At 39.0% G+C, this 25,956-nt stretch overlaps 3 protein-coding genes across 4 annotated transcripts in view; 2 read left to right on the plus strand and 1 right to left on the minus strand.

Annotated features, from left to right (window-relative positions):
• col9a1a (collagen, type IX, alpha 1a) overlaps positions 1-13,953 on the plus strand; it is a 30,506-nt gene extending 16,553 nt beyond the window's left edge. Inside the window, exons 17-32 of the mRNA XM_049465895.1 lie at positions 357-410; positions 502-555; positions 697-750; positions 1,517-1,561; positions 2,479-2,532; positions 2,711-2,764; positions 2,853-2,906; positions 5,499-5,570; positions 6,941-6,976; positions 7,061-7,105; positions 7,464-7,496; positions 8,138-8,284; positions 10,916-10,970; positions 11,081-11,269; positions 12,830-12,907; positions 13,018-13,953. Of these exons, the coding sequence (XP_049321852.1) occupies positions 357-410; positions 502-555; positions 697-750; positions 1,517-1,561; positions 2,479-2,532; positions 2,711-2,764; positions 2,853-2,906; positions 5,499-5,570; positions 6,941-6,976; positions 7,061-7,105; positions 7,464-7,496; positions 8,138-8,284; positions 10,916-10,970; positions 11,081-11,269; positions 12,830-12,907; positions 13,018-13,220 (1,227 nt within the window). The 3' untranslated portion in view covers positions 13,221-13,953. The remainder of the gene's footprint in view (positions 1-356; positions 411-501; positions 556-696; positions 751-1,516; positions 1,562-2,478; positions 2,533-2,710; positions 2,765-2,852; positions 2,907-5,498; positions 5,571-6,940; positions 6,977-7,060; positions 7,106-7,463; positions 7,497-8,137; positions 8,285-10,915; positions 10,971-11,080; positions 11,270-12,829; positions 12,908-13,017) is intronic.
• An 84-nt stretch (positions 13,954-14,037) lies between these two features.
• ptp4a1 (protein tyrosine phosphatase 4A1) lies at positions 14,038-20,282 on the minus strand. The gene is made up of 6 exons (XM_007237344.4): positions 20,110-20,282; positions 16,622-17,196; positions 16,211-16,303; positions 15,994-16,124; positions 15,291-15,365; positions 14,038-15,064 (listed from the first exon to the last, which is right to left on the minus strand). Exons 2-6 carry the CDS (start codon positions 16,724-16,726, stop codon positions 14,947-14,949), a joined length of 522 nt encoding a protein of 173 aa, XP_007237406.1. The 5' UTR covers positions 16,727-17,196; positions 20,110-20,282; the 3' UTR covers positions 14,038-14,946.
• Positions 20,283-20,338: 56 nt separating this feature from the next.
• Positions 20,339-25,945, plus strand: lgsn (lengsin, lens protein with glutamine synthetase domain). 2 transcript variants are annotated; one of them, XM_022669580.2, is made up of 4 exons: positions 20,339-20,422; positions 22,682-23,312; positions 23,415-23,584; positions 24,586-25,945. In XM_022669580.2, the coding sequence occupies exons 2-4, from the start codon at positions 22,685-22,687 to the stop codon at positions 25,768-25,770; spliced, it is 1,983 nt and encodes a 660-aa protein (XP_022525301.1). In that variant the 5' UTR covers positions 20,339-20,422; positions 22,682-22,684; the 3' UTR covers positions 25,771-25,945. The 2 variants fall into 2 exon arrangements, with proteins under 2 accessions (XP_022525301.1, XP_022525300.1); XM_022669579.2 differs by lacking the exon at positions 20,339-20,422 and adding an exon at positions 22,357-22,513.
• Positions 25,946-25,956: the final 11 nt, after the last annotated feature.

The raw sequence follows: 25,956 nt of genomic DNA on the forward strand, positions 1-25,956 counted from the left end.
CAAGCACCATTCAGCACCATTTATCACCATTTACCTTCTACTTTCCTCCACCACCTTCCACTTTTATCCACCATCCACAGCTGTCCACCTCCTTTCATCACTATACACCGTCTTCCACCAACATCCACCATCCACCACCTTCCAGCACATCTCTCACCTTCCACCACCATCTTTCACCCCCTTCTCACATCCATAGTCTTTCAGTACCATCCACCACTTTCCACTTTCATCCACCACCCACAACTGACCACCACCTTCCATCACATCCACCCCTTCCACCAACTTTAACCACCATCCACCACCTTCTGCTATCCACCACCGTGAAATAAATCTGTATATGTTTATTGTTTATTCAGGGTCCTCGGGGTCTTCAAGGTGTGACAGGTTTCCGTGGACCTAAAGGAGAAGCTGTAAGAGTTCTTATAAATTAAATCATTAAATAAAAATCTGTATAAATTATTACTGTGTAAAGTGATCATTCCTCTTTTTTTTGTCCCACAGGGTTTACCAGCCATGGATGCCCGTGATGGTATCCCAGGAATGCCAGGGGTTAAGGTAGGGTGATGACACTAAAGTAGATCAATGAGTAGAAATTTAAAAATCTATTTTTTTCGCAAGTTATAATCCTGCTGTTCTTATCGATTTCTTTCATCTTCAACTAGAGCTGTTCCTCATGTGTGACTGTTGATGTTTTAGGGAATTCCTGGAAAAGTGGGTTCTCCTGGTGATGTTGGTCCTCAAGGCCTGCCAGTAAGTAACTCATAAAAACAGAATAAATGTGCAAAAATGTTTACAGATTTTTTATACTGTAATAAACAGATGGGTTTATCTGTGTTGATGACATGAATTTTATCCATTTACATAATCTCTCTATTTTCACAACCATAAAACACAATTATACAATTATACATATTAGAGTTATTTTTAATACTCTGACATCATCACATGCTAAGTTTTCTCTCTCTCTGAGATGCTTTTCCAGATCTTTCTTTCTGATTCTGTGTTTAAACTTTAGTCAATTAGAAGCTGCACGGGTGGACTGAGGTCAGGTGACTGACTCATCCTTTGAAGAAGATTCCATTCATTCATTCATCTTAAGAAACTTTTGGGTTTTTTGTGATATGTTTTGGGGCCGTTATCCATCTGTACAGTGAAGCTCTGTCCTATCAGTGTTGCAGCGTTGGACTGAATCTAAGGGAACAGTAGAGCTCTGTGCACTACAGACCTGATTCTGTTGCTTCTATTAGCAGAACATCGTCATCAGTAAACACCAGTGATTCAGTTTCACCGACAGCAGTACATTTCTATACCATATAACTACCTCCACCATGTTTGGCGGATGTCTTGGTAAGGCTTTAGATCCAAAGCCTTCCATTCCTTTTCCATAGTCTCCTATTAAATAAAATAAAGCTGAAAAGTTTACATTTTAATCCCACCTCTGTTTATTTCATAAATTGTGAAAATTGGTGACACTGTTTAAATACTTTGTGGTGCTGAGTGTCTTTATTTTCTTTAGGGTGTGCCAGGAATACCAGGGGCAAAGGGCCACAGTGGGCCAAAGGTAGGTGGTTTAGTTTGATTTGACTGTTGTTAATGCCATAGTGCAGTAATGCAGTAATGTAGTAATGCCATAATGCAGTAATGTAGCAACACAGTAATGTCATAGTGCAGCAATGCCAGAATTCAGTGAAACAATACTGCAAAAATGCAGCTATGCAGAAATACAGTAATGCCATAGTGTAGCAATGCAGTACTGTAACAAGGCAGTAATGTAGCAACCCATTAAAGTCGTAATGCAATAATGCCAGATTAAATTGATGCAGTGATGCAATACTGCAGTAATGCAATAATCCAGTAATTCAGTAATGTAGTAATGCAGTAATGGCATAATGCAGTATTGTAGCAATGCAGTAATGTAGAAACACAGTTTTGTCATAATGCAGTAATACCAGAATGCCGTGACTCAATACTGCAGTACTGCAGTTACGCAGTAATTCACTAATAGTAATGCCATAATTCAGTAATGCAGTATTGTAGCAAGGCAGTATTGTAGAAATACAGTATTACTATAATGGAATAATGCCAGAATGCAGTGATTCAGTGATGCAATACAGTGGCAATGCATTAACACAGTAAGGCTGTAATGCAGATGCTGCTCCATGAGTTTGGTATGTTGATTAGCTTATCTCAGTGTATTGTGATTATATTATGACTATGTTGTTATTGTATTGTAATTACATTGTTATTATATTGTGATTATATTGATATTATGTCGTGATTATATTGTGACTCTATTGTGATTATGTTGCGATTTTATTGTGATTCTGTTGTAATTATACTGTTATTATATTGCGATATAATATGTTGTAATTATATTGTGAATATGTTGTGATGATAGCGTTGTGTGCATGGAATCATGTGGGAGCTTGTATTTGTTAACCTGTAATGGCATCACGATTACCTGTCCATCTACTGTAGGGAAGCAGTGGTGATCCGGGCGTGGCAGGACCGATCGGGAACAACGGAAAAGTTGTGAGTGCTTTACTCTAATAGATCTACAGATAGACAAATCTGAACGAGTGACTGCAGTGATTATGTGAGAACTGATTATAAATTGTTGTCATTATTATTATTAAATGTTTTGATTTGGAGTAGTTTCCTTAGCTGATAACTGATGATTGATTTTGTGTTGATTGGCATTGGTTTGCAGGGTGAACGCGGTGAACAGGGCGAGGTGGGACCAGTAGGACCGAGAGGTGGGCCAGTGAGTATATTTCTATATAGGCAGCAGTGCAAACATCAAACGCAGAACCCCGACCCCAGTAACCGACTGTCTGTCTGTCTGTCTGCAGGGAGAACGTGGAGTAAGGGGTCCGGATGGCCCGCAGGGGCTGCCAGGTCAGAGGGTGAGTACCCAGCAACTCCAGCAAACTGATTAAATAATCATTAAAAACGTTACAGACTTTATAACTGCAGATGGAGAAGCTGAGCTGGGGTAATGTGAGTAATCTAAGCATTCAGCGTGGTGATTAGTGGTCTGTACACGGGCAACTGGGAATCTGAATGTTATAATTTATGATACATAATAAAATTGAATAGGCTTAATAAGAGAAGATAAAAAAGATCAAAGCAAAGAAATGTCTGAGTGTCTGATGTTGGGATGTTGGGATGTTGGGTTAATTGGGACTGGCAGTAATCGTGGTGGATTATAGTACAAACATTTATAAATGATTTATGTAGGTGTTGTTACTTAAAGTGAGTTTTCTTTTAGTATATTTTTATTTAAAGTTGTACAGTGACAGAGATGCCCGTCTATGTGCCAATCCATGACTACAAATTTACTAAATGTTAAAGTTCCATAAATGTTAATTAAAAAGTGTATCTGTAGAAAATACATCAAACAAATCTTTAAGTAATCACTGATCAATACTAAATTGATATTACTTAAAATCAATACTATCAGTTGATATTAACCCAAAAGCCATGGTGAATTTTGTGTTACAGTCGCTTTTAGAGCTGTGTAAAGTTCCTGTGTAAAGCACTCATAGGGCCCTATTTTAGCAATCTATGGTGCACCGGTCACCATAGACGGTGGATTTAGGGCGTGTTGGTGTTTCTTTAATATCGAAAGGTCACACAAAATATGCCTTGCATGGCTCGAAATGTGCAAAAGGCACGAACTATTCTCTTCATTAATCATTTGGCGCTCTTTTAAAGGCGCGGGCACAAGGCTTAAAAATAGATTGTTGAGAGGGTAGGGTAGGGTAGGGTAGGGCCCATAAAGTCCCCATAAAGTGACATACACTGAACATCCTGAGAGCATCACTACACACAGTGTGTATCTGTGTTTGTTCATCATGACCTCATTTACAGAAGGTAGGAGTGCTGAATTAGCGCTGGAGAAAAAAATAGCTACTTTTAAAAGTGTATTATTTGCTTCTACATGTCTGTGTAAAAAATATTCATTCAAACGCATAATTGAAAGTGTTTTAAGTTTAGAATTAGTCTTGACCTGATTTCTAGAACAAAATCGTAATAATAGTTAGGGAATTGTTGTTTAAATTAATTTGTGTTCCATCAGGATTTTAACTTCTAAGTCATTTGGCCACAATAAGAAAAAAAACAAGAATGAGCATCTCACTTAAAGCTGATGTCCGTAAGGTTTGGGAGTTAGGGCCCTCTCTGATGAGAATGTGTAATTGCACGAGCATGCGGTAGAATAATTTTAAACTGGACAGGTGTGATGCAGTCTCCTTTTAGAGGAGATGAATCCGATTCCAGGTTATGTTCAGAGAGAGAAAGAGACAGAGAGTGCTCAGTTAGAAACTTCACTCCTTCATTTCTTTGTTTTTACTGGGTGAATGAGGTACTAATGTCTGAATTTCCCCTTCTGAAGTCTCCATTGCTCCACCAGCCGCTCACGTTCACTAAAACTGAGCCGGATCCTCTTTCAGAGGCTGTATGTGTGACGTAAGTATGTAAAGACCAGAAGAACTCCTGAGAAAAGCGACCCGATGCCCCAGTTTTTAGAATGAATATATGAGGGATGGTAGTTTCAGCACACTGGTACCATTAAACACAATATTTTATATTTTCTCCACTCAGAAATGCATCTGCCTTCAGTTTAGAAACAAAATAGTACAGACTGCTACTTTAATTTATCTGATTCAATTTTGAATGTGGCATCAATATTCAGAAATGGTTCTGGGCTCTTATAGGTTAATGATCAGTACTTTTATTGTATTCTGAGTATTATTCCCTAAATTGTCTGCAGTCTTCAAAACTCTAAACATTTAGAGAAAAACTAAGCTTTTAGTAAAGACACTGAGCTAATGTTTCTGATTATTGTAGCTTTTTAACTCACTACATTAATCCTTTTCTACTATTTATCCATCCTTCTGCTTTCAGATGATCTCTACCATTGAGGGAGGTTCATCTGTTTGGTGTTTTCTTTAAGTTTTTGTTTATTATAATGTATAGTTTATCTCTTTCTCTCTTTCTTTCTTTGCTTCTCTCTGCCGTTAGCCTAGGGGTATTATATTAACGAGGCGAAATGTTAAACAGCGAGTATAACGGTCAGAACCGTGTTGGTGCTGGTCCATATTCTCCTTCAGTGTTTGTCCAGAGGATCTGCTCTCTCGTCCAAACAGTAATGAAATCTGCTCAAAACGAGCGGGATGGCTGTTCTACAGCAATCCGCTGGTAAAGGGCATGAATGGGCTGTTGTTATTGAGGCCCGGGCGCTTAGGAGTATTTTCTTTGGTAAGGGGATATTCGGAGTGGGATGGGGAACTGAATGAACCCTCTGTTCTGCAGGAATTCCTCCGATCTGCCGAGTCGAGGGCATCGGGCACTCAACGCCCCAAATCCACACACACACACCCACAGCTCCCCCACCCAGCACCAGCTTGCATCAATGTTTTTTTGAATAAATGTGGTTTGCAAGTTAACAGGCCAACACTGGTGTGTGTGTGTGTGTGTGTTTGTGTACCTTACAGGGGCCTAAAGGAAATCTTGGACTACCTGGTCTACCAGGCCCGGCTGGATTCTCTGGTCAGAAAGGTGACAGGGTAAGACATCTGAAACCAGTCTTATGACTGACTTGTACCAGTAACAGAACAACTCAGATTTCCATTTATTGCCTATAACTTCTCAATTAGTAAAAAAACAAGAGTGTGCAGCTACTCATTATCATGTAATAGAGAGTGATGAGATTGAGGAGGTTGAGGGGGTTGGGGCTGAGAAGGTTGGTGTTGAGGAGATTAAGGTTACCAAGATTAAAGAGGCAGAGGTTAAGGGGGATGGGGCTGAGAAGGTTGGTGTTGAGAAGGTTAAGGTTACAGAGAATGAGGAGGCAGAGCATGAGGTAGAAGAGACCAAGGAGGTTGAGGACATTGAGGGGGTTAAAGTTAAATAGGTTGAGGAGTGTCAAATGGTTGAAGTTAAGGAGGTTGAGGAGGCTGAAGAGGTTAACATTGATGGGGTTGAGGAGGTTAAGGATATTGAGAGGGTTAGGGTTAGGGAGATTCAGGTTGAGGGTGTTAAATTTAAGCAGGCTGGGAAGGTTAAGGCTGAGGTTGGGGTTGAGGTTGAGGAGGTTGATGTTAAAAAGTTTGAGGGGGTTAGGTTTTATGTTATGAAGGTTGAGAACTTGAGAATGAGAATCAAGAGCTTAAGGAGGTTGGGGTTGAGATGATTGAGGTTAAAAATGAGGTTGAGGAGGCTGAGGTTGAGGACACTGAAGGGTTTGAGGTTGAGGAGGCTGACGTTGAGGACACTGAAGGGGTTGAGGTTAAAGATGACTGAGGAGGCTGAGGTTGAGGACACTGAAGGGGTTGAGGTTAGAGATGAGGTTGAGGAGGCTGAGGTTGAGGACACTGAATGGGGTTGACGTTAAAGATGGGGTTGAGGAGGCTGAGGTTGAGGACACTGAAGGGGTTGTGGATAAGCAGCTTGGGGTTGAGGGGATTAAGGAGGTTGAGGTTAAGGTGGTTGACTTTCAGGATGATGAGGAAGATGAGGTCAAAAAGGGAGTGGTCAAAGATGTTGAAGAGGTTAAGGATGTTGAGGGGGTTGAGGTTGAGGAGGTTGACGTTGGGGTTGAGTCTGTAGTTTCACTATAATATAATGACTCACAATGGCATTAACCATTTTATTATAGCAACTTGGTCACTTCCTGCTGACATGACTAAACTAAAGGCATTTAAAAAAAGCCTCCATTCCTATCAAGTAGTTCTACAAATAGTTTTCACTGCAACTCAACTAGTTATAATCAGCAACCAGCACAAAACTTTTGAGCAGTGTTTTTTACCTCCAGTTGGACAGTTTTTTAGGAACTATACTGTATCGGATTCTAGAGTATTTAGGTTCTTAGTTCTCGATAGGAGTCTCGGTGTTCTGAATCCTGCTGTCTAATCACTGCTCTGTTTTCACTTTCTAGGGCGCAGTCGGACTCACTGGTCCAAAAGGCGAGCAGGTAAGCAAACCATATTATCCTGGTTCGAAATATAGTTTGGTAATTAGTCCGCTTGTCTGATCTCTGTTGTATTGGTGTATTTAGGGAGCACCAGGTGAGGAGGGAACCCCGGGCGATAAAGGAGATGTGGTATGTAAAGTAATTCCTCCTTGACACACAGATTTAAATTTACGTTATTTGATTTACTGATCCAGATCTGATAACAGGCGAGTCATGCTCCACAGGTAGGTGATTGTAGGGTTAGGAGTCTAGTCCACGGACTCATATTGGTGTAGTGTGGTGCTAAGCAACTAATGGAGTAAAACTATACTCTGGAATGATGGAGGGTAATGTTATAATCCACTACGCTACAAAAAAACGTATAATGTTTTATTTAATTGTTATGAGAAGATTTCAGTAAAACATATTTGCTGTAAGAAGAATGCCAATGCCAGTAGTTAATGATGTAGGAAAGGACCTGTGATGATCTGATGTTTTGTTTCTTTAGGGTGATGAGGGAGAACCGGGCGAGAAAGGATCGGTGAGTGTCGCCTCCTGCTTTAGAGATGCTGTTAGAATCTATTTTAAATATCATCTAAAGTGTTGTCCTCTGGATGTATCATTTTATATAAAGCTCCGGAAAAATGGATGATGGATGATCACAAGCCATCAAACCAAACTGAACTTGAATTATTTATGCACCAGGGGTGGCGTAAAGTTCCCAAAAATCCAAAAGCAGTGTGTAAGACTGGTGAAGGAGAACATGCAAAGATGCATAAAAACTGTGATTAAAAAAACAGGGTTATTCCACCAAATATTGATTTCTGAACTCTTAAAACGTTATGAATATGAACTTGTTTTCTTTGCATTATTTGAGGTCTGAAAGCTCTGCACCTTTTTTGTTATTTCAGCCATTTCTAATTTTCCGCAAATAAATGCTCTAAATGACAATATTTTTATTTGGAAATGCGCTCAGTAGTTTAAAGACTAAAACAAGAATGTTCATTTTAGTGAAACATATACCTATAAATAGCAAAATCAGATAAACTGATTCAGACACTAAAGTGGTACATTTTCTAGAGCTGTATATAGTAAATATTATAAAAACTATTCTAAACTGTACTTAGAATAAATCACTTTTTTAAACTAACATTACATTTTTCTGGACATTCTGTTGTCCAGACAGGAAAACCAGGTGATGCTGGAAACAAGGGCCCAGAGGGGGGCCGTGGGCAGCAGGGACTGGAGGGTCCACCTGGTGAGCCTGGGCCCCGAGGCATGCAGGGAGACCGTGGGGCACTCGGCTTACCTGGGGCACAAGGACGAGCGGTAGGTTCTGTGCTGCTTTATTTTTGGACCCAATACTCTGACTCACTTAAGAGATGCATCACACACCTGATCCGTGTTTTTAAGGACTACACTGCACTAAAGACTGTTGAATATTGTATTATAGACTGCACTATACACTGCACTAAAGACTGCTAAGGACTGCACTATAGACTGTATGTAAGATTATACTATAGACTGCATTATACACTGCACTAAAGACAGCTAAAGACGGTATTATAGACTGCACTATACACTGCACTAAAGACTGCTAAATATCATATTATATACTGCACTATACACTGCACTAAAGACTGCAAAATATTGTATTATATACTGCACTAAAGACTGCTAAATATTGTATTATAGACTGCACTATACACTGCACTAAAGACTGCTAAATATTGTATTATAGACTGCACTATACACTGCACTAAAGACTGCTAAATATTGTATTATAGACTGCACTATACACTGCACTAAAGACTGCTAAATATTGTATTATAGACTGCACTATACTCTGCACTACAGACTGCTAAGGACTGCACTATAGACTGCACTATACAGTGCACTAAAGACTGCTAAATATTGTATTATAGACTGCACTAAAAACTGCTAAGGACTGCACTATAGACTGTATGTAAGATTATACTATAGACTGCATTATACACTGCACTAAAGACAGCCAAAAACTGTATTATAAAATGCACTATACACTGCACTAAAGACTGCTAAATATTGTATTATAGACTGCACTATACACTGCACTACAGACTGCTAAGGACTGCACTATAGACTGTATGTAAGATTATACTATAGACTGCACTAAAACTGCACTAAAGACAGCTAAAGACTGTATTATAGACTGCACTATACACTGCACTAAGGACTGCTAAAGACTGTATTATAGACTGCACTATACACTGCACTAAAGACCGCTAAGGACTGCACTATAGACTGTATGTAAGATTATACTATAGACTGCATTAAAGACAGCTAAAGACTGTACTATAGACTGCACTGTAGACTGTATCAAAGATTGTACTATTGACTATACTATACACTATATCTAATGTACTGTGTTAAATCTACACTATATACTGCATTATAGTTGTACTGTAGACTGTATTATAGATTAACATTTATACATTTAAAGGTGTTGATCACAGAAGCACTGATTGTAAAAGGAAAAATAAATAGGGTGAGTCAAAATTCGCAGGACACCCTTTAATTTGAGAAACAAAAGAAAAAAGACAGTAGTGGGTGAGTGGGCCTATCTTTTAAAGCCATCATATTTAGTTACAGAATAGGTTGGCTGCAAAATTCCATCCATTTGTGTCCTGCAACTTTTGACTCACCATGTATAACACTGTCTGCGTCAATCTTTTTATAATGAAAAATAAGGATTTCTGATTCAAGTGTTTGGCCCACCATACTGCATACAAACCCTGCATACTGCATACAAACCTCATTATTTGAAAGTAATTACATCTCCCTCATCTGCTGACTTGCCACAGATCCCTCTATCAGACGAAGTCTGCTGGCTAGCATTGTTGTGTACTGTCCAAGGATCTCAACCAGCAGACCGAAATTGCGTTTCTTCAACTGATCTAGTGGGTGGGGCTCTGGTGGGGGTTAACGTATGAGGGCTGGTGCAAGAGTGGTTCTATGTGGGTTTCCTTACTGTGACGTCACAATAAGGGAGCCATCCACACAAACGGCTCATAGAAGCACATAAATCCCGACTTTAAACTCTTGCAACTGGAGGACACAGGATTGGAGACCAAGGAAAAATGTAATTAATCAGTTACAGTAATCAGATGCACCCACTTTTCTTCATTAAATAAATACAATCTAACCTAATTAAATCTATATTTATTTGTACAGAAATATAGAGAAATCAGTGAACTGTCCCAGTGAGTGGGTGGAAGGTGTCAGTGGACAGGAAATGTGATTAAATCTCAGAATTCTGTGCTGGGATCTGAGGAGCCGCTAGCAAAATGTTAGATTATGTATAATCGATCTGAACATTCCAGCCGGATTCAGATTTAACCACCGGCACTGTGCTTCTGTTCTAAGCTCTTTATTGGCCTACCGTCAGGAATTCTGCTGATGTAGCTCATGTGATTGAGCGGTCTCAGACCTGGGTCACTGTAAAGCCCTCCAGGTCCGCAAGCAGCACTGGTTTGATTGGTCTAAGTGGGCGATATGGCTCTAAAATAATGTCACGATATTTCAGGGTATTTTTGTGATAATGATATACTTGGCGATATAGGAAAACAGAAAAAATAATTAATTAATTTCAGGAATATAGTATAAGAGTATAACAGAATAATCATAATGTGGCAAAATAAATAATATAGCATAAAATAATATAATGCAGCAAAATATATTGCAGAATATTTAGTGCATGCATATAAACTGCAAACTAAAACAATTATACAATAAATACACTTAAAGCTTCACACTAAATAATAGACTACTTTTAAGACAGAACATCTCTATTATCACGGTATGGATTTTTAATATCACGATATTTCTGTGTCACGATATATTGTATACGATATAATATTCCCCACCCCTACTAAGTGGTTTACTGGTTTAATGACCTGTACCTGTCTCTCTCTGTTTCAGGGTCGTGGGCCGACTGACCAGCACATTAAGCAGGTCTGCATGAGAGTAATGCAAGGTCAGTGCTGAGATCTGGATGACTGAATTCATGCAGTAATACAGTATAACTGTAAATACAGACACTGTTGGTTTTGGACTGACTGAAGTTTTGTATGTGTTTAATTACAGAGCAACTCGCTCAGCTCGCAGCCAGCCTGACCAGGCCAGAGTCCGGAGTCACCGGCCTACAGGGCCCTCCTGGTCCTCCTGGACCCCCTGGATCTACTGGACAAAACGGCTTTCCAGGACATCCGGGAGCCAGAGGGCTGCCAGGGCTTAAAGGACCTCCTGGTCTGCTGGGAAGAAAAGGACCTAAAGGTATGATAAAAATAGTAGGGTGGAGTGACTGGTGGAAAGACCATCAAATACGTTTTCATATTTGTTTAAAAAATGTCACAAAAATATTACCTATTATATTTCATATTTATTTATTTCTATTTTATAATTATTTATAAATTCCAACTTTTTTGTTGGAAAAAAAAATGATTTATTGAAAAGTTTACTCATAATTGCTTTATCACTTTTATTAGTGATGAGCAACATTTGCTCTGTCGTCCTTACCTATCATACAATTTCTCTGACGTACTTCCTATGACACTCTGACCAACCGCCCTAAAATAAATAAAAGGGTAAGAAAACACTCAACTAAAACAGTTACAGGCTGTCTAAAGGTGGTAATAGACTAATAGTTTAAAACTGAAAAAAACACAACATAAGAACGTACAACAATCGTCACAGGACCTACAGGTAGCTGTGTAGCAGGCAGCTGATGTCAAGGTACAGTAGCTACCATCAGAACAAAATCAGAGGAGGAAAGCCTTACTGTCAAACATCCATAGAACATCTAGACCAAGACCAGGGGCCTTATCTATAAAGGGTGCGTAAACACAAACAGGCCTGAAATCTGTGTCCAACATCTCACACAGAAACTGTGATTCACTTCAGCAAGGTTTAATGCATACATACTTCTACAAAACACTGCAGAGGGAACGAGAATTAGTGGCACCTTGTGGTGAAGTATAGAATTAAAAGTAAATTGTTGAGTACATGCACACACATACAGGTCTGGAAAAAAATTAAGAGACCGCTTCAGTTTCTAAATTAGTTTCTCTGGTTTTGCTATTTATAGGTATATGTTCGAGTTAATTTAAAATTGTTGTTTCATTCTATAAACTACGGACAACATTTCTCACAAAATTCCAAATAAAAATATTGTCATTTAGAGCATTTATTTGCAGAAAATGAGAAATAGATAAAATAACAAAAATGATGCAGAGCTTTCAGACCTCAAATAATGCAAATCATTAATCAGTTTTCATGCATCTTGGCATGTTCTCCTCCATCAGTCTTACACACTGCTTTTGGATAACTTTATGCCTTTACTCCTGGTGCAAAAAATTCTAGCAGATCAGCTTGGTTTGATGGCTTGTGATCATCTATCTTCCTCTTGATTATATTCCAGAGGTTTTCAATTTGGTAAAATCAAAGAAACTTATCATTTTTTTTGTGGTCTCCTATTTTTTAATTAGTTTTAGAAATGAGACCCTAGGATATATATATTTAGGACTTTCAAAAACATTTTTATCAATATTGATGAAAGTGCAATGTTAATAACTAGAGACAGTATAAAATAAGCGCTTATAAATGTCAGTGTATGTTTATGTTGGTAATATGTTTTTGGAATAACTTGGGATAAAATCTTGTTCGTTTAATATGAATTAAATTATTTTTTTATCTCATAGAAAGATACAACTTTACACTTTAAACTTTATAATCTGCTATAGTCTTTTTTTGTTGCTGTAAAAAAAAAACCTGTATCATTCAATGGCTTTAGGTCATTCCTCTGTATTAGACAGTGTTTGTTCTGTCCTTATACAGGTGACACAGGAGACAGGGGAGACAGAGGACCGACAGAACAGGGGCCTAAAGGGGTACCTGGACCTCCAGGAATGCCAGGTGAGATTAGGCCATTCTTTATTACACTAGCAGTGTCTGGCCCAGTCAGTCAGAACCTCTCACGCTGACCGCCTGTATGTGCCTCTCTGTGCTTACCCTGTTGTTCTCAGGTGAGCCTGGACGGGCAGCGTATGGCAGCGAGGGTCGGGAAGGTATGCGAGGGCCTCGAGGTGTACCAGGAACGCCTGGAGTTCCAGGACCTCCTGGGCCTCCTGGCCCTAACGGATACTGCGAGTCCTCTCAGTGTGTTCTCCAGGCCGCTGCCGGAGTATCTGCCAAAGAGTCCAACATGAAGGGCCCAGACGACTATTAAAAGAACACATAATTATAGGCTGGCTGCAAACTGCCATCCAGAAGCTGCAGCCCATCACACACTCAGAGACTAATGGAGGAGCCTTCAGCAACTGTGAATTTTGTCTGTACAGCAGTTCTGTTCTCTGTAACGATAAACCAGGTACGATTCTTTGGCTTGCAGAAATGTGCATTTTGATAAATCGAGGACTGTTTACAGAAACGGACGACAGACGATTCCTGCTGACCCCTCAGTTCAGTTCTGAGAAATGCTCACACAAGTCTCAGTACATCTACTCTCAGGTTTCTGAAGCTGAAGTGTCAAATAAAACCAGATGCTGTCCTCCATACTAAACTCATGTATAGGGACATTAGTCCTAATGAAGGGTTTGTACATGATTTAAATGCATAGAACTAAATGTAAATACAGTGACCTCAAACTGCTCAAATACTTCATATTCTCATCTTCTACACTGCCTCATTTCCAACAATCCAAACTCAATGCAAATTTGTTACTCTCAACTTCTTAATTACACTGACGCAGAAACTGTTTCACAGCGTTTTCTTCTGCGTGCTCATTTCTTTGCCCGATTTTCCCACTGATGAAGACGTTCTGCTATTGTGGAGTTACGTTTAATGTGTGTGGTTTGGTGAAATGAGAATTAGCTACAACTTTTCTATTATTTATTTTATAAAAGAGGTTCAATGTTACAGATACGATTGTGAAAAAGGGGTAAATAAAAGATTTTGATAAAGACCTGCATGTTCTTGTATGCGAAGCATGGGAGTGTAGATATAAACGCTGGTTATCCCTCAGAGGCAATAAGCAGACACAGCTCTCATGTTCTCAGTGTAATTCTTTATTTCTTTAATGTACTTTCTCTCGCTCTCTTGCTCAAGTGAACAGTTACAACTTTTCTTACTATACTAAAACACCGACCCACTGATAGTATAAATAGCCAATCTAATAGTACACATTTCAATAACCGTACAGAAATCAAGTATCCCAAGTATTAAGTTACGCACATCAAATAAAAAGGCATACAAAATATCGCAGAGGTCCAGTTTGAAGCAAAAACACAAACATCACACTATTGACATGGCAGTAATTAGTAAACAAAGTTTGGATAAACAACACAAACTAGATACTGCACCTTCCATATACATTTCTTCCCTCCCCAGTTATTCTGTGTAATACATTATATATCATATATTGTAATACATTATAATACATGATATATATTTATTTTTTACTCATAATTTTCCTGTCCAGCTGTTTCACTTCTCCAAAGGCCATAGATTTGCACCCATTAAGTGGCCTCTTTCCGTTGTAATAAGGCATTTAAATACGACCCATTGGAAGGCAGGTATCAATATGGACTTAGGCTCATCCAAAACAAAAATGATAAATCATAACTTCTTTTGATATTTAATGAATGTAAAAACATTTTTGTTTGGCAGAGAGCATTCCTGTGACAATTTGCCAAAAAAGAGAAAGAAACAAACAAAAGAGACGCAACATATCAGCGTCCCTCTTTCAGTTTCTAACAAACAAACACAAGCACTCTAAACTTGCCAAATAGTGGCCACAATGTAAAAACAAGACAAAAGGGGAAACAAATACAAATTCATTTCTTTCGCAGCTTTTTTTCTTCTTCACATGTTAACTAATTAAAAGAGCAAACGGCCAACATTAGAGAAACATCTGGCTAGATAACGCTACTCCAGCAGGGTTACTGTGCAAAGCTCTACTGGATACAGCAGTTGTTGCGATGGCCATTCGAGTCTTTGAATCGAAGACGCATCTTTGGACGATACTTCTCCAAGTAGAAGAGCTGCTTGCTGTTAAAAGCTCCACGACGCTTCCTGGGAAAGTTAAAAAAAAAAAAAAAAAAATACACACTGTCTTAATCTCCAAAAGATAAACTACTGCACTACTGTGGTAAAGGCTAAATCATTTAGTTATACAGCAGATAAATTGACAGATTCCAAACAATAAATCATGAAAAATATGAGGTGCTTTGCAGGCTGTTAATAAGTTTTTAATAAAAAACAATTATTTGCTTTAGGTGGTAAAAATATAATCACTTACTGGCGAATAAACTGAACAGCGTCTTCGTACTTCATTCCACACTCAATCAAAGCAAGAGCAACCAGGACCGGGGCTCTAAGAAAAGAAAAACACACAGAGCACATAAAAGATTTGTCAAACAAAACTTGTTACTGTCCCTGCACTGAAGATATGGCAACAAAACCACCAACTGCCTTATCTATAAATACAGAAAATAAACTGTCCAAGGCCAAAACGGTTAGCTGTGTTCTTGTTACAGCCTTGAAATTTCAATGCAGATACGAAAATAAAAACAATACAAATACATAAAAAATACATTAACAAAAAAACTGATCCATACGTCAATATAAAAAAAAAATGGTAAAAGATTCAAGACCTATATACTCCTATAAAACAAAAGAAAATCTAAATACAAAATCTGCCAGTAAGGTAAGCAATTTTCTTTTACATTGTTTTCCCTACATACATTTTCTTCAGCCTTAAGGTAAGACTTGAATCAAGTACAAATGTTTTATGTCTTAAATTTGGACACAAGAATCAGAGTAAACTGACTGGTGACTTTTTGCTCTTGTTTTGATCTTAAACTACACGGAGAAGGGAACAAACATAGATTTATTGATTCGAAATGAGATCATTTAACTTGTGAAGATTTCGTTTTTTGCAGTTACAATAAAAAAGCCACTTCTTTTTTTTTTACAAGAAAGAAACTCTTGAGAAACCTCACCTTCCAAGGCCAGCTACACAGTGGACTGCAACACAGCAGCCTGGCTCCTCCCTGAACTTAATCCTCAACAGATTTAGCCAGTCATCAACAATCTGGTTAGAAGGAGGAGCTCCATCATCAAATGGCCAATCCTGCAAGTTTTGAGAGATATTTTAGTCTGTGCACTTTAAGATGGTTATGTTTTTATGTAAAACTTTCTTCACATTATGTAACTCACCAGAACCTGAATGCCCTCTTTGGCCACCAGGTTGGCATCATAAGTTGCTTCACACACTCTGACGACTGTTGTCACACCATACTTCTTCAGTTCCTGTTAAAGAAAAAATCCGGTTAATCATTTCAGAAAAAAAAAGGAATTTTCTAATGGATTCTCTGTTTTTAGAGATTATAGATTATATTTTCCTACACTATTCCTAAAAAGGGTAATAAGTTTAACAGTATTTCAACTAAAAAAAGATTTGGGAGATATTCCCTCTAATCCCCAAGGCTACATAACACTCATGTCTATGGGTTGAATTTAAGAGAAACCAAAACCTTAGCCTATGTCTAAACTTTTAATTTTTAACACAGTTGTATATGAAGTATATAGAGTATATAAAGTCAAGTTGCACAATATATAAATGCTCACCTCAATGAATTTATTCAGAGTGGCATTGGTGGGGTTGTGAGTGATGAGGAACCTCATGTTTTTATAGGTGATCTCCACCGGGGCAGGTCTATTCATACGAGCCATTGTTGAATGGAAAAAATAATTCAAAATGTACTAAAACTTCACTGACCCAAAAAATTAATTTCTGCCACAGAGAGTCAGAAAGAAAATGTGAGGATGGCGTAAACAACAAATTCTGGGATGGCGTAAACAACAAATTCTGGGAATGAAAAAAGGGGGGAAAGAATTTTACATAAAAAATAAATAAATAAAAAAAAAGGCTGGTCCTCAGGTGAGCGAGGAGACGGAGGGCCAACGAGGGCAGTGCACTTCTGCAGATTTTTTACCCCATCCAGACCGATCTGGCTGCTGTGGACGCCCGCTCTCCGTGTCCGATCCCGCCAACCTTAAAACACTCACACAAGTCTCTCTTCCAGTGAGGTAGCAGGGCTCGCCGTTCACTTGTCTGCATATACGCCGTGCTGAGCCTGGCAGTAGTCTCCACTGCCCTTCAGAAACTCCATAAATGTGTGACCCAATACACCACAGAACTGCTGTAAAGACAAAACAGAAAGATGGAGGGTCAGAGAAAAGCAGGTAAACAATAGGGCTGCAATAATTAGTTAACATAATCCACAATGTTGATCATATAAAATTGCTAGTGGGAGACGGGAATTTGCCGCACTCACAAAGTTTACACTCAACTTGGTCTGTCTCTCCAAAAGTGCCCAAACACAACAGAAAACATATTTACTTACTAAATATCAGTACTTTACACATTTAAAGTAGAGATTCACAATGATATCGGAATTATAACGGTATAAAACAGTAGTTGCTGTTTGATAAGCGATAAAAGAAAAGGACCAAGCGACACTGACCGCACTTATATGAATGGCAGCTACTATCTGTGCTACTTTAATTCATAAGAGCCGAGACCCATTTCTAAATATTGATACCAAAATCTAATTCAGAGAGCAGCTCATGTTTTTTTCTTACTGTGAAAAAATGACTGTAAATATTTGAGGGTTATAGTCTATATAGATGTAACAAGTGAATATAATTTCATAATCTGGATTTTAACGTTTTGTTCTAGAAATCATGCCACAACCAATTATATGGAATGGAATGCAATGTACATTTAGTTAAATCGTTGATTGGAAAAGAGCTGTAGAAAAATATAATTTTTAAAGAAGATACTTTTATCTCACGTATCTTACGTACATCCTGCTAATAAGGTCAAATAAATGAACAAACATTCATATACTGTCCTTTGACAAAGTCAGGTCATACAGTATGTCACTTGAGGACTTCATGATTTAAAGTCAAGGACAAAGGAACAAACTTTTCACAACTTTTAAAGTTATGTCACCATAGGCACTTTTGCGTTAAAGGTAATTTTTTATTATTTTTATTAGATTATTTAAATTTATTGTTAAAAAATATTGTTTAAAGCTGTGATTGGTTAATGTAAGATGTTAGCTGAATAAACATTTAATGGCAAAATATATATACACACACACATATATATATATTATATTTATAACTTACACATTTATAGACTACACACCCTGGTTCAGAAATTCAGAAACAAATGTAACATTTGCTTTATATTTTACCTCTCAAGGAACTGTATGCAAACAATAAAATGAGCGGTGTCTCCTGAGATATATATATATATATATATATATATATATATATATATATATATATATATATACACACACACACACACATATACATATATATATATATATATATATATATATATATATATATATATATATATATATAAAATCTAATCTATCTAATCTAAAAAAATTATAATCATGTTAGTTGCCTACTGAAATAATCAGTAGTTGCAGCCATAGATAATAAGTACAGTGGTAGTAGCACAGGTACATCATTATGCTGGTATCCCTGCTGATGCCCATCACAGAGACTCTGCAGTGGAGCAGAGCTTTATTTTATACTCATAAAACAATGTAACACAACCCAAGGTTGATTTATTTACATTTAAAGAGAGAAGGTTAACCCTACTGACTGAAACTTGACTGATTTTATTTGGATTTTACTTTCCTTATTATTTATAAGGAGATGCTGGGCTAGCTGAAGAGTTTCTGTATTTCACTAAACTAACTAGCTTATGGGCAGAGACAATAAACTAGCTTATTAACCTACCTGTGAGCTAAGATACCTAACTACTAGATTAGCTAACGTTAATTGAATTAGACAGAGACCAGAGCTCAGTTTAGCTAAGCTTCCCCACAAAGAAAGCGGCGCACACATATAGAAGCCGTGAAAAGAATGTGCTAGCCTAGCCAACCAGGTGTTCTGTCGAGTTGTGCTCCTCGTCAAATCGTGCTTCCCCAGTGTGTTTTAAAGGTAAAATTGGCAACGAAAAAAGAAGCACGCTCCCAACAGACATCTTGATAACATATTTAAGGACTTTGATGAGTTAGAATCGTGGATAGAGTGCTGTACGCAACTTTCCACATTTTTTCACATCTTTTAAATGGTCTGTGACACGTAACTACATCACCATAAGCTTTTTTGTTGGCTCGTAAGAAAAATTTAAGGCGCATGCGCAGTACTGTTAAGACGCACATATTGATGTGTAACACAATTCAACATAACACCGGCTGTGCAACTACGACCCACCTAACGCTAGCTAAATATGTTATATATGCGGCAAATGGCTAGGCTAAGTTAGAATGATATGCTAGTTAGCTTTAGCTTGAAATAGCTAGCTAGCTAACAACCTGTCGGGCCTCCTGCTGTTGTTATCCTAGTTAGCTAGCTAACGTTAACTAATCTTCTTAAAATACTTTATTTAGTATTTTATAAGAAATCTTTATTTATTAATATTTATTTTCGATTTTTTGTAAACCAGAATAAATTAATGGTATCCACAGAATAACGACGAAACCCGTCGTTTTAAGGTTAGCTAACGCTAGCTAGCTAACTTGCTTGCTGGCTAAAGCACAAAGCTCGCTTGACTGTTAAGTTAACTGTTAAATTAATTAAACTACAATTCCATGGTTTTAAAAAAGAACATATAGACTCATTAACTAATAAAAATTAGGTCACTGTGATTTAGAAGGACGTATCCAGCTATAATCCAGGTTAAAACAGATTATGAAGGACTAATGTCTATTTTAAAGATGGGAATTTTAATCCAGAAAGTACCACACGTAAAAATCCGCACCGGGATTTTGTTCCAACCGTCAGGGCGGCTCTGCTGCAGAACAGCTGCAGCATTGCCGCACTGGCGGCTGTAACAAAATCCAGGACTGGATTAATAAACTTTAGGATCCAGACTACCCGCCTCTACATCCAGCGCTACCAGGCTAAAACAATGACCTCGATTCGACAACAATCTCGCCAAACCCCATAAAGACAATCTTAAAACAGAGCCACGCGCGTATAAAACAAAAGCCCCGCTTTAAATATGAGATTTGTGTACTTACTGGAATATGTTTACTCATTGAAGATTGTAGTTTAACCATAAAGCCGGTCCCGAGAAAGCGGTGAAATCTCTGAATTGTTTTTTACCATACAGCCGCAGCGCGCGCCCTGTCTCATCCGCGACTCCGTCTCTGCCTCAACCGGTTCCAGCCTGCCTGCCTGGCGCGCGCTCGCTCGCTCGCTCGCTCTCCACACAGTAACCGCGCCCTGGATCATCAGCAGGAGGAGGAGGGGGGACGGGTCTCTCAGAACCGGGTCAGCCCGCCGCTGCTGTTGTTCTCTCCCTCCCCGCGCGGTGATGCCATATCAGACCAGGTCGGTGTAACGTTTAGCAGTTTAATTTTCTGACTGTATCAAAGCTAAATTTCAAATGAAGAAGAAATGGGTTTTGGTCAGTGTAACTTTAATTAATTACATTTTCTGACTGTTTGAGGTTAAATTCAAAAATAGAACACTGGATGTAAAAACTTATGATTTCCTTTTTTAAAGTAGTGCAATGTACAAGAAATAAGTTTTCTTCCTTTTTATTTTTTTATCTTGCATTTTGCAAGTTGGATTATACCATCAGATTTGTGTAACGAGATACAAAAATGGACAAATAAAAAAAAGAGAGAACATTCAACTCTTCAGTTTTCTTTAAATTCTGTTTGTGAAAGGCTGAAATTAAATACTCGACAATTAAAAAAATTATGAAAACACATTTGTTCTTCATTTCAAATTTAGCTTGATACAGTCAAAAATTAAACTACAAAACGTTACACTGACTGGTTTTCATCCAGTTTTTTAATTATCAAGTTTTTCATTTCAGCCTTTCGCAAACAAAAATGAAAAGTTGAATGATCTCTCAATTTTCAGATTTGTCCACTTTTTTGTTTGTTTTTTTTGCCGCTGTAATTTTTAAACGTAGCTAAAAAAAACACACCCCGCCACCCCTGAATTTTCACCCACAACCGGATTTTCAAACAAGCCCAATTTGGAGGGAAAACCGTGAACTCTGCAGACATCTCAAGTTGCGAAAATAAATTTCAGGGAGATACCCCCGGACTTAGCTTAAAAATCGCTATTACAAACTGTACAGTGGGCAAGACTTTCATTGTTTTTTACTTTTACCAGACATGGATATACTTTAGAGTAGTCAGAGGTGAAATGAGTTTAGATGGGAGCCATGATGCTCCTTCTTTTACTCACTAAGTGCATCCCGTCCAGAAGGGGAAAGAAACACAGCCCACTCACAATAAATATTAATGGGCTGACTCACAGACTCTTTGTAGAGAACAGGCCAGTCAGAACCCTCTCTGTTTTGCATGCACTTTATGAATATGTAGATGAGGGCAGCACCTTACTCTCCTGCTCTCTTTCTTTCCCACACTCGAGTCTATGGCAGGGCACGATTTCTGCAAAGCAACGGATGCAACACTCCTGTGAACAGTTCTGCATTACGTTCATTGGTTACACAAGTCTCCTGAAGACTGCCTGTGTACCGTGTATTCCTGCATGCGTTTACACAAACCTTTAATGGCTAATTCTGAATGAGACTGACACTGGTAAGAATAGAGCTGGTGAGATCTCTTTATGTGAGAGTAATTTGGCGCCAAAAACTTTATGAACATGTTTTGTACTGCCCATAGACCTATTATAACTTAATATATAATATTAATATATAATATAATAATATTTCCCCTTCAAACTTTGAGCATATGAGCATTCAGCATTTAAACTTTGGGTGAGTAATGGTTTAAAGCAGATGAAGTGTTTAAGGAAGGCATATTTATGTTTTTTTAAGCAATAAGGGTGAGAGCATGACATGCCTCGATCACTCTTCATGGTTTTGCTAGATGGAATTTTGCCTCTTTTCATCACTCCCACATAAAATATAGTGATTTATTAAATTAAAGTCTCTGAAAATATTTTTTTTACACATAAGCTGCATTTACAATATGGGAATATTATGCATATGAAGCCTGTATTATAGATAATGGAGAATATTTGTGGTGAATATTGTTTTTTTCTTCTCTTTGTTTTAAAAAACATCTTTCTAGAAATTGGTCGGGCTGTGTTTAGAGGTCTGTGTAAAAAAGCTGATCTCAGCATAGTTTTCAATGGTGCTATCCTGTACAATAGACCAGTGAACAGCCTGGGCCGCTCTCAGCATCAGCCAATCAGAGGAGGAGTGTGTTTCAGTCACAGGTTGTTAGTTGTGTAAACCATTTTACTGTGGGTGCACTGGGAGGAACTGGGGGTGGGGGGGCAGAGGGAATGTTCCAAATGGTCAGCATTGTACCGGCGGCCTATAAATGATGTGCTTGGCCATAGCTCTTGTTTCAACTTGGAGCTCACAAAATCTGAAACCACCGGCTCAAAGAAACTGGAGACACGATGCAAAAATCAGATGGACCGAAAGAGAAAGTACAGTCTTCAGATTTCTCTACAAAAATATCAAATGTATAACATATATATTTTGAGTGTTTGTAATCCATTATGTATAAAAAAGGGGAATGTCATCTTGGTGCGACTCTCAGAATTGGATTTGCTCGTTTATAACTATGAATATTTTTTGTTTATGTTTATATATAGGAAATGGCATCTACAGATTCAGACCAAGTGGACGGAGGGAACATGAGCCACAGCAGTAAGAAGGGGGTAAAGGTTAGCGGTAAACATGTAGCTTCTTCAGACTGGGACAGAAGGGGGACTCCTGTGCCCATCGTCCAGACAAATTTTTACACTCCAAGTCCTGCTGAAAACCCCACAGTCATTTCTATTGGCCCACACTGTCAGCCCACTGTCACCAGCGAGCCCCAGAACCAGGATTTCACCAGTAATGATGACTGGGGTGGAGAAGACCTCCGGGGACATCCACCCTTCACAGAACAAGGTGTATCTAGACAGACAGTGGAAGAACTGAAGAATATATTACGTGAGAGCTCCATGCTGAGGGACGACGGCCGCCCGGTCAGTCCCCACAGCCACACGCCTGGACAGAGGGTGGACTGCAGACCAGACGACATACCATCCAAGTCCTTTACAACCTTCAAACCAATTCTTGCAGGGAGCAGAAGAGCCTCGAGACCAAGAGATGGTGCTTCTTCTGGCTGGGATTCTAGTGGGTCATCCAGGACCGACGGTCATACAAGCAGGACAACTGGTTACAGGACACCCTCCAGTGATAGAGCCCACTCCTCCGACACGTGGTCATCACAGACAGGTGAGTGTGCCTCTACTGTTCCTCTACTGATGGAGAAATCTGAAAGATTTTGGTGTCCCTCTTATTTATTTTTAATGATGTTTATTTTTATGCGTTCTACAGATAACAGGGACAGTTCTCATACAGAATCTCACGGATCTCAGAATTTCCTTTACGAGCTTGATCTGATTAAGCAGCAGATTTCTCGAGAGAATGTTGGCTTTGTTCGCTTTGAAGCAACAGATCTTCACGGTGTGTCCAGATCCAAGATGGTCCCCGCTCGCTACTTTCATGTAAATATCTCCTGCTTAATTGCTAAATGTAGGGTGACTGAATCAAATGTGCATTAATGAAAGAAACTTATGCTTAGATTTATTTTTGAAATATTTATGATATACAGTGCTATGAGTATTTGCTACGTTAACGTCAGTGTTAATGATTCAATAATAAAAAAGAGAGACTGCAAAAATGGTATCCGTGGAAAAGTTCCAAGGCAAAAACCACTGCTGACCAAAAAAAAAAACATGAAGGCCCATCTCAAATCTTGATGATCCCCAGGACTTATACTGTGAATTTTCGACAAAAAAGTGGAACTTCTTGGAAGGTATTTCCCCTGTTACATCTGGTGTAAAATTATCACATAATTTAGGGAAAAGATCTTTATAATGAAGGTCAAACATGGTGGTGGTAGCATGATGGTCTAGGGCTTCTTTGCTGCTACACAACCTGGATTTGCTGTAATTGAACCATATTTTCTGCTCTTTACCAAAAGTTCAGTCATACCTGCAAGTCCACCTCTAAATGGCTCAAAAAACCTAAGTGAAGGTTTTGGTTGTCAAAGTCTGATTGAGAAGCTGTGGCAGGATCTTAAACAGGCCTTTCTTGCGCAAAACCCCCCAATGTGGCTGAATGAAAACAATTCTGCAAAGAAGAGTGGGCTAAAAAGACTTATTGCCAGTTATTTAAAACGCTTGATTACAGTTGTTTCAGCCAAGGGTGGCTCAACCAATTTATTAGGTTTTGGGGCAAATCATTTTCCACACAGGGCCAGGTTGGTTAAATAGAATTGAATAGAATTCTTCGTAAATTCAATTATCATTTAAAAACTGCTTTTTATATATACTCAGGTTATCTTTGTCTAATAATAAATGTATTTGTTAATCTGAAAAATATAAGTATGATAAAAATCTAAAAAGAAATCTGTAGGGTGCAAATAATTTTTCACAGCACTGTAAATAACTTCACAACTTTAGGATGCTTTTGCATGTTGATAATTCTGTTATTTGTATTACAGGAAAAAGCTGTGTATGGTGTACCCATGCCCAGAAGCTACCTGGAACTGACACTGAGCCCAAAAGACAACGAGGTCGATCATCCATCTGCTGCCAATTTCAGCAGTGACGTTCTTCTGGTGCCTGATCTCTCCACCTTCCGGGTCCTTCCCTGGTCTGAACAGACCGCTCGTGTAATTTGCGATCCCTGCACCGTTACAGGCGTTCCACTGCGCACCTCTCCTCGCCTTATCGCTAAACTAATGCTCGGTCAGCTTCAGAGCATGGGGTTCTCCCTCCATTCCTCCTTCACCTACGAGTGCTGCATATTAGGAGCGCCGGAGCGACTCGGACCCAAGGTTGTGTTCTTTCCCGCTACCACTCTGTTGAGCAATCATGATCTGCCCTTTCTACAGCAGCTGGTGAGAGCCATGTACCACATGGGCGCTGATGTGGACAACTTTGCATCTGCCAGCGGACCGGGACAGATGGAGATCTGCTTCAAGCCGAAGTTTGGAATCGAAGCGGCCGACAGTGCTTTCACATTCCGAACTGGAATCAAAGAGATGGCCAGGAAGCATAACTACATCGTCACATTCCTCACCGACGAGACTCTCAACAACTTGGGACAGCTGTCCCACAGCTTATGGGACGCCAATGGAAGGAAAAGTCTTTTCCACTCGAGCACTGGGGAGCTGTCCGACATTGGCAAGAAATGGCTTGGTGGGCTTCTTCACCACTCGCCAGCATTGAGTTGCCTACTGGCACCGGGGATCGGCTGCCGCAGTCAGCTCTCTAAAGGCAGAGACTCTAAACACCCGTTGTACGCCACATGCGGCTGCAACGACAACAGCTGTTCCTTTAACGTGAAGATCCATGGTGGGCGGGAAATGCACATCGATAACAGGCTTGGCTCAGCTATGGCAAACCCATACATAGTTCTGGCTGCCACAATAGCAGCTGGACTGGATGGCATAAAGCGTAACCTCAGCATAGAACAGGGTCTCAACCGAGCTCCAAACCAACAGAAACAGGTTGTGATCCCAGTTAAACTGGAGGATGCTTTAGAAGCCCTTGCAGAAGATGCTGTGATCCGTGGGTCACTTGGTGAGCCTTTTATTCAGTACTTCATCGCCATGAAGCGCCTTGAGATTGAGACACAGGAGCTTGATACAGACAGAAACAAAGGCTTGGAATATTTCATCTAGATAAAAATATAATCTGATGAATGTTTAGATTCACAGACTGAGATCTTTTCACGTAGAGAAGAGCAAGAATAACAGGCACTCGTTTTTTTTTATCCCAACAATAATATTTGAAGATACATTAAGTAACAAGCTCTGTTTAAGAGAAATAAAAGCTTGTGATGATTTAAATGGAAAATCTGTGTTTTG

The sequence above is a fragment of the Astyanax mexicanus genome, chromosome 16 (genome assembly GCF_023375975.1).
Source record: "Astyanax mexicanus isolate ESR-SI-001 chromosome 16, AstMex3_surface, whole genome shotgun sequence".
Taxonomy (NCBI): Eukaryota; Metazoa; Chordata; class Actinopteri; order Characiformes; family Acestrorhamphidae; genus Astyanax; species Astyanax mexicanus.